Source organism: Helianthus annuus, chromosome 3, assembly GCF_002127325.2.
Source record: "Helianthus annuus cultivar XRQ/B chromosome 3, HanXRQr2.0-SUNRISE, whole genome shotgun sequence".
NCBI classification, from domain to species: domain Eukaryota; kingdom Viridiplantae; phylum Streptophyta; class Magnoliopsida; order Asterales; family Asteraceae; genus Helianthus; species Helianthus annuus.
Window position 1 is genome coordinate 61,712,325 of NC_035435.2, and position 7,533 is coordinate 61,719,857.

Below are 7,533 nucleotides of genomic sequence, written 5' to 3' on the forward strand. Positions count from 1 at the left end.
CTAACACTTTATGGTGTACAAGGAGACTTATGGTTTGTGATGAGGATGGTTCGACATGAATCAATCAATTTGGATGAGTATAGAAGACTAGTTGATTATGGTTCATCTTCCAGCCTATATGTTTCAAGTTTTGATACTTCTTTTTTTCTACATCGAATTAATATGTAATTTTGGTTGGTTTAGCCATTTTGTACTTAGGGAGAGGAGGGGTGGTTCACTAGTGATAGTTTCTATCACTCCCACTATTCAATCAAGTCATGCCATGTGTACAACCAATATTCTATCACTAGTGATAGAAATGTAGGCGGGGTGGTATCACTAGTGATGGGATTCTATTACTCCCAAATTTTTTTAACTTTTTATTTTAAATTCCATTTAAGTGGGTGTTGCACGTGTCCAGAGCTTAGGTGTCACACATGCATGATACTCTCACAAACAAAAATGCAGTCATGCCATGGATACGTTCAACTTTCACGCGTTAAGTTTTCAACTCGTTATTTTTTTAACGAGTGATACTTTGGCCGGCGGCGGTGTTCCATTCTTATTTAACGAGTGATGGGGGTGGTATAACGGACCACCCCGTGTGCCCTTAGTTTAGTTGGTTTCTAAAGTGTAAACTCTAATGTGAACAACCTTTCATATCTTTATAACCCAACTTGGTCTTTGTTATAGTTTATTGATTGGTAAATTCCATTCAGTTACGTAATGTGCAAATGCGTCCATATCATTTATTTTAGGCGAAAATGAATTCAGATCAAATGTGAAGATTATACCCAAGGTTTCCAAGTGTTTAGTGATTCATTCTGTTACATTAAGGCCATGTCTGGCTTAGCTTTTCAAAGCAACTTATTACTTTTTGGAAAAGTCAATAAGTCACGATACAATGGAGTGACTTATTGATTTTTTCTCTCACGTAATAATCTCATGCCAAACACCTTTTAACTTTTCAAAAAGTCAAAAACAATCCTAAACACCCCTAAGTATTGTTAAAAGTTGACGCCTTAATCATTTAGCCACTCATCAACTTTGCTATGTGGTCTGATTTGAGCAGTTTGGAGCAGCCCCAACTTTGCTATGCTGGCCAAAAAAAAGGTATTGTTAAAAGTAGTTTTGTATAATTGACTTAATGTACCATGTTAAACAAAATATGGGATCCTACTTCCACTCATTTCGTAATGTTTGCTCGCGGCAATTGTGGCCTCTCGGTAGAATCGATGACTGCATCTTTAGAATCGATGACTGCATCTTTGATGCACTGCTAGTACTAGTACATCTGAGAATTCTTAATTGGATAGTTGTAAATAGCCCCAGGGCTATGGAACAAAGGAGTATCCCGGACCTACACCGGGGTGTTGACGGTGATTTTCAAATCTCCCCAAGTAGGATTCGAACCTACGAGTTCCCTATTTAAAACAAAGATTCGTTCTTTATTTTCAGAAAAATATCTTTCATTTAAGATTTTATTGGGATGGCATTGCTCGTATTCATGGTCTTGATGAAGTAATGGCGGGTGAATTAGTAGAATTTCAAGAAGGGTGGGTGCAGGGCGGACAATTTTCAATTTTAAAGCAGACTCCCCATTCATTAGATAGAGAAGATGACCAAGATTTCGTAATCCGCTGTCGAACTGATTCCAAGAGAGCTCGGATTGAATCGGTATTGCTATCCGAGCTCTTTGAGCAATTTGGAGCAGCCCCAACTTTGCTATGCTGGCCAAAAAAAAGGTATTGTTAAAAGTAGTTTTGTATAATTGACTTAATGTACCATGTTAAACAAAATATGGGATCCTACTTCCACTCATTTCGTAAATTTTAAGTAAGTAAACACCTAGACTTGCTATGTAACAAGATAATTGAATGGATTTTTTTAACATCAAAAATATTAGAGTAAACTGTTAAAATGGTTCCTGAGGTTTGGTCACTTTTGCCACTTTACTCCAAAACTCAAATCTTTTGAATTTGGTTCCCTGTGGTTTAAATTTTGTTGTCATTTTCATTCAAAATCAAAATATGGTCAGATTTTTCAGTTAACATCCATTTTTTTTTGTCTTTTTCCTCCTTTTAATGAAGGGCAAAATGGTCTTTTAACGTTTTACTATAACAAATTAAAAAAGTCTGACCATTTTGCCCTTCATTAAAAGGGAGGAAAAAGATAAAAAAGATGGATGTTAACTAAAAAATCTGACCAGATTTTGCTTTTAGATGAAAATGGCAACAAAATTGAAACCATAGGGACCCAGATTCAAAGGAATAATGAATTTTAATAATCTCAACTATTAGCTGTTGGCCGCCAACAGTCCTAACTTCAAAATAACAAGTGGTGGTCCCACCTTTTCATATATTGTAAACCAATGAACCTTTGCTAACAGAAAAAAAAATGTGACAAAAAGAAATAAATGTTCTGTTAGTAAAGTTCTATTGGTTTACAATATGTGAAAAATGTGGGACCACCATTGGTTACTTTTGAAGTTAGGATCATTGTTGGTCAATGGCTAATAATTGTGATTATTAAAATCCATTATTCCTTTTTAAAAATAAAACTAATACTTATAAATTTATTTCCACTAGATAATTTTAATCAGTTAATTCTGTAGAAGTTTGGTATAACGAATTAGTTTGTACAAAATATAACGGACGTATATTTATCAAATAAATTGGATATATTCCATACCTTGTTCGTTATAAGTATTCACCCGGATCTATCAAAATCTAGGAAACCGTGTTGACGTAAGACGTACCTTGCGAATAATTAAACCTAAAATAATTAATCTATATATTTAGTTGTATTTTTGTATAATATATTTAGTGCTTCGTATTTAATTATTTTTAGGGTAGTTTTCCACGTTTGAAGTTTCCTCGTTCATTGTGCGATTAATTCAAGGAATCACAAAAAGCAACCTGTGAGCAGATCTTTCCTAATTCCCCTTTTAGAACTTACATGTTTTGGGGTGTATTATGTATGTGTCATTAACACATTTATTTATTAATTCAAGTTTTCATTATTCAAATACATGCAAGTTCAATTGTGTGATTACGTGGTAGTTGTTATGTGTACATTGTTTGTGTTACTAACCATTGTTACGAATCATTATCGCTAATCATTGTTCACATGGATCCATCAGGCTGATTAGATTCTCCATGACCATGGGTTGTAGCCTAGTAAACAATCAGATTTGGATGTTGATTTATAAAAGTTTGTTGTTTTTAACGTTGAAAATTTGGAAAATCAAATATATGTTTAGTTTTAATCTATGTGCGAAATGATTATTTTTAATTTTTTTAATGAATTCGGATATCCGAATCTGTATCCAAAATTTCGGATACGGGTTTTGATATTAATATTCACTATCTGAAATTTTCGAATATCCGATTTTCAGATATCCAAAAACCGGATAATCCGATCTTGAACACCCCTACTTGTATTATCGATATGTTAGGGTGAGCGGGGCACTCCCCTAAGAGGGGAGTCCCCTCTCTTACGTACACCCAATCAGGTTATGCCACGTCAACTCCCCTCTTAAACTCCCCTCGCACCCCAATTTGATGGCGGCACTCCCCTCTTAGAGGAATTGTTTTTTTATTCAAAAAAGAAAGAAAAAATGTTAATTGGTTGCTACAAGCATGGGCCCACCGATCCCCCTCCCCGCACCCACTCCCCTCTTCGGTGTCTTTTCCCCGATTCCTCTCCCCGCACCACCTTTCCGCACCAACGGCGGCGGTGTTCCCGCTAGATGACTTGGGTCACCGATAGGGGTTACCGCTGGTGCCCCGAATACCCTTATTAGAAAGCGTGTGAAGTTTTAAGATATTCATAAAAGATCAATATTTTATACACGATCTAATTATTTATTTTATTTTCTGTTAGATGCCATAAGTCATAATTGTATTCGTCAAACATCTTCCTTTGATTTGGTCAATATTAGTATGCCTCTTGATCCGATAAATGTTGGATTGATCACCATGCCATTTTTAATATAAAATATATTTCTATACAAAAGCATTTTACAACAATATCATCATTAGTTTCTAAACGTGAAAACCGCAACTTCGACGGTTTTCATTTCCATTTGCTTTTATCGAAGAGGGAAAATGCATACAAAAATGGATAGTCATCAGTCAAACCATTACAGCTTATCCTTTCTGTTATTTAATTGCCCAGCCAATTGCATATGCATGACGGTGACCATCCTATAACATATTCAGCTCACAATCATATATATTATTCGTTTTGGATGAACTAGTCAAACAATATTCCTATAAAATCTTCCACCCAATGAATAAATTTTCATTTACATTTCAAATGGCACCTTTGTTTCACTATTTGTTCCTCTTTCTCGTAAGTTCATGTGCAGCTCAAACCAGTTTCAGGCCCAAAGCACTCCTCCTCCCGGTCACTAAAGACCCCTCAACTCTACAATATGTTACTCGTATCAACCAAAGATCTCCTCTTGTGCCCGTCCCCCTAACCCTTGATCTGGGTGGTCAGTTTATGTGGGCCAATTGCTACACAGACTATGTATCTTCCACGTACCGTCCGGCTCGTTGTAAGTCTGCCCAATGCTCGCTGGCTAAGTCCACCGCCTGTTCCGTTGAGTGCCCGGGAGCCCCCAAACCTGGGTGCAACAACAATACATGTGCTCTAATGCCAGATAACACCGTCACCCGTGTTGCAACCATTGGTGATCTTGGTTCGGACCTTGTTTCCATCCAATCAACCGACGGTAAGAACCCAGGTCAGGTGGTCTTGGTTCCTAAGTTCTTGTTCGTTTGTGGGTCTGCTTTAGATGGGCTTGCCAGAGGCGTTGTTGGCATGGCTGGGCTTGGAAGATCTCCAATATCAATACCTTCGCAATTCTCTTCAGCTTTTAGCTTTCGCAGAATATTTGCTATATGTTTAACTTCATCTTCAAACTCTCCGGGTGTCGTGTTCTTTGGGGACGGACCCTATAGATTCCTGTTAAACACCGACGCCTCGAGTAACCTTATCTACACGCCATTGATCAAAAACCCGGTGAGCACAGCTTCCGCCTACACTCAAGGTGACGCGTCTTCTGAATACTTCATTGGTGTGAAATCCATCAGGATCAATGACAAGATTGTCCCGGTAAACAAGACATTGCTGACCATTAATCGTGAAGGCTACGGTGGCACCAAGATTAGCACCGTGAATCCATACACAGTCTTGCAAACTTCAATATACAAGGCCATTATCACAGCATTCGGAAATGCGCTTTCCGGAGTGCCTAGAGTGGCATCGGTTGCGCCTTTTGGTCTGTGTTTTAACTCCACCAGCCTTACTAGTACACGGGTTGGTCCTGGCGTGCCTCAGATCGACCTGGTTCTCCAAAACAATGATGTTTTCTGGAGGATCTTTGGTGCGAATTCAATGGTGCAGGTGAGTGAGGATGTTTTGTGTCTCGGGTTTGTGGATGGAGGAGTTAATCCGATGACTTCTATAGTTATCGGTGGACATCAGATCGAGGATAATCTACTGCAGTTTGATCTTGCAAGATCCAGACTTGGGTTCAGCTCGTCACTCTTGTTTCGGCAAACAACATGCGCCAACTTCAATTTCACCTCAAATGCTTAATTGGTTTTGAATTCTGAATCATATGAAAAAGAATAACTGTATTTCAATTCATACTTGTTTGTTTGTAATTCAACATTCTGTTGTAATAACTAATTCGTTTCGGTGAAGCAACACAATGTTATCCAAACAGGCCGCCTCAATCATTTTAGTAAGCTTAAACTAAATAAATGTTTTAAGGCCCTTTTTCAAATATAAATTGTTATAAAAATTTGGCTCAACCAGTGTGAACAAGGTGAATCATACTTTCAATATTACTAATAGCAAACTTTCACAAGGTAATTATGAATTTATATTATATGACACCTAATCATTCGCGGAGCTTAAATGAAAATTCAGTAGGGGTCGGACTCTTAAAACTCCAATATTTTATTCTAAAAAAATTTCAAGAGTTTTCGGTAACGTTAACACTACGAGTGAAAAATCGGTGGGGGCCATGACAACACCAGGCCACCAAGAACCTCCGTCACTGCACTTGATTAATCAGGTCTCACTAAGTCATAGCTTTCCTAATTAATCAAGTCTTAGGGGGTCGGGCCGCCCCCGTGATGGTTGTGATGAATGTGAAACACCGCCGCAAGTGGGTGTTTCACGACGGTGAAGAGGAAGACCGTGATGTATATCACGGTCATGAGAAGGGATGTTGTGTGGATTTGACCGTTTAACAACGGTCTTATGACCGTTCCAAATTTAGAAAAAAATAATAATTTTTACCCCTATAAATATTTCAAACCTTTCACAATTCCTAACACAATTTACTACCAAAAAACACACAACACCCACACTTCAATAAAAAAAAAATTACCAAATCGAAGGTTCTAGTAAAAGAGCGTCAACTACGAAGAAAAAATTAGGCAGAACGTCCGTGCTAATATAGGCGAACTCGAAAGTTTTGTTTACAAAATGAATCGTTAATTCGTGACCCACCAAACCGCTTCCCACCGAACCATTTCCAACCCAAATGTTTCCATCCCAAAATCCACAATACTTCCCCAAACCCAACATGCCAACCCAAATCATTTTACTTTATCTCCTGACCAGGCTGACGAGCAAATTATCGACCGTTTCACGATGTAACACCCCGACCGCGTATAACAACAACCCGCGACAGAAACGTCGGGGAATCACGTTACCGGAATTGTTTCAAACGCATGGTATTCAAGGTTTTGTTTCATTGTATTAATAATTTACATTGTTTTAGGAAAATACAAACAAAACGCAAACAATTGTCTTTAAGTTTTAAAGTAAAGTAAGGCCCGAGTCCATCCTATGTGCAGCATACTTTCATACTCATCACACATTAGCATCTGAAACATATATGAAAAAGACGGCCAACAATGAATGCTGGTGAGTAACATAGGTTTTGTGTGTCAAATTCATGGCTTTGTATTTGTTATTGCAATACCTCGTCTGACTACGAGATTCGATGAGTGAAAACCTTGTATCCAAACTTGTATTAAATGTGTTTGGTATTGCATTATGTTTAACCAACTATAAAAGTTGGTATCAATAATAAAACCTTGTAGCCATAATCTTGACAAAAGTGTTTCTTTCGTAAAATCGTATATGAATCGATTTAAAAGAAAACTTTGTATGGTTTATATATCTTTAATTGAAAACCCTTCGTGACTTGTCTAAAACCATTTGTCCTTGTTTTAAGTGATTTTGATAATGCTACGATGAGTAATACAATAAGAGCATTTATATATAGGAAGTACCAGCGGCGTATCCACCATGCTCTTTCATATTACACTCGTCCCGTTATCTAAATCACTTGCTATGTATAAACCAATCGTCCGTGTCATATACCAATCGTCCTTGTTTTGTATAAACCAATCGTACGTGTTATGTATAACCTAATCATCCGTGTTATGTATAACCCAATCATCCGTGTTATGTATAAACCAATCGTCCATGTTTTAATTGTGTAAACTGTGGTCATTTTGG

At 37.5% G+C, this 7,533-nt stretch overlaps 1 protein-coding gene across 1 annotated transcript; it reads left to right on the forward strand.

The window, feature by feature from the left end:
• Positions 1-4,193: 4,193 nt before the first annotated feature.
• LOC110904230 (probable aspartic proteinase GIP2) lies at positions 4,194-5,716 on the forward strand. Its single transcript, XM_022150060.2, has one exon. The coding sequence runs from the start codon at positions 4,273-4,275 to the stop codon at positions 5,587-5,589; it is 1,317 nt and encodes a 438-aa protein (XP_022005752.1). The 5' UTR covers positions 4,194-4,272; the 3' UTR covers positions 5,590-5,716.
• Positions 5,717-7,533: the final 1,817 nt, after the last annotated feature.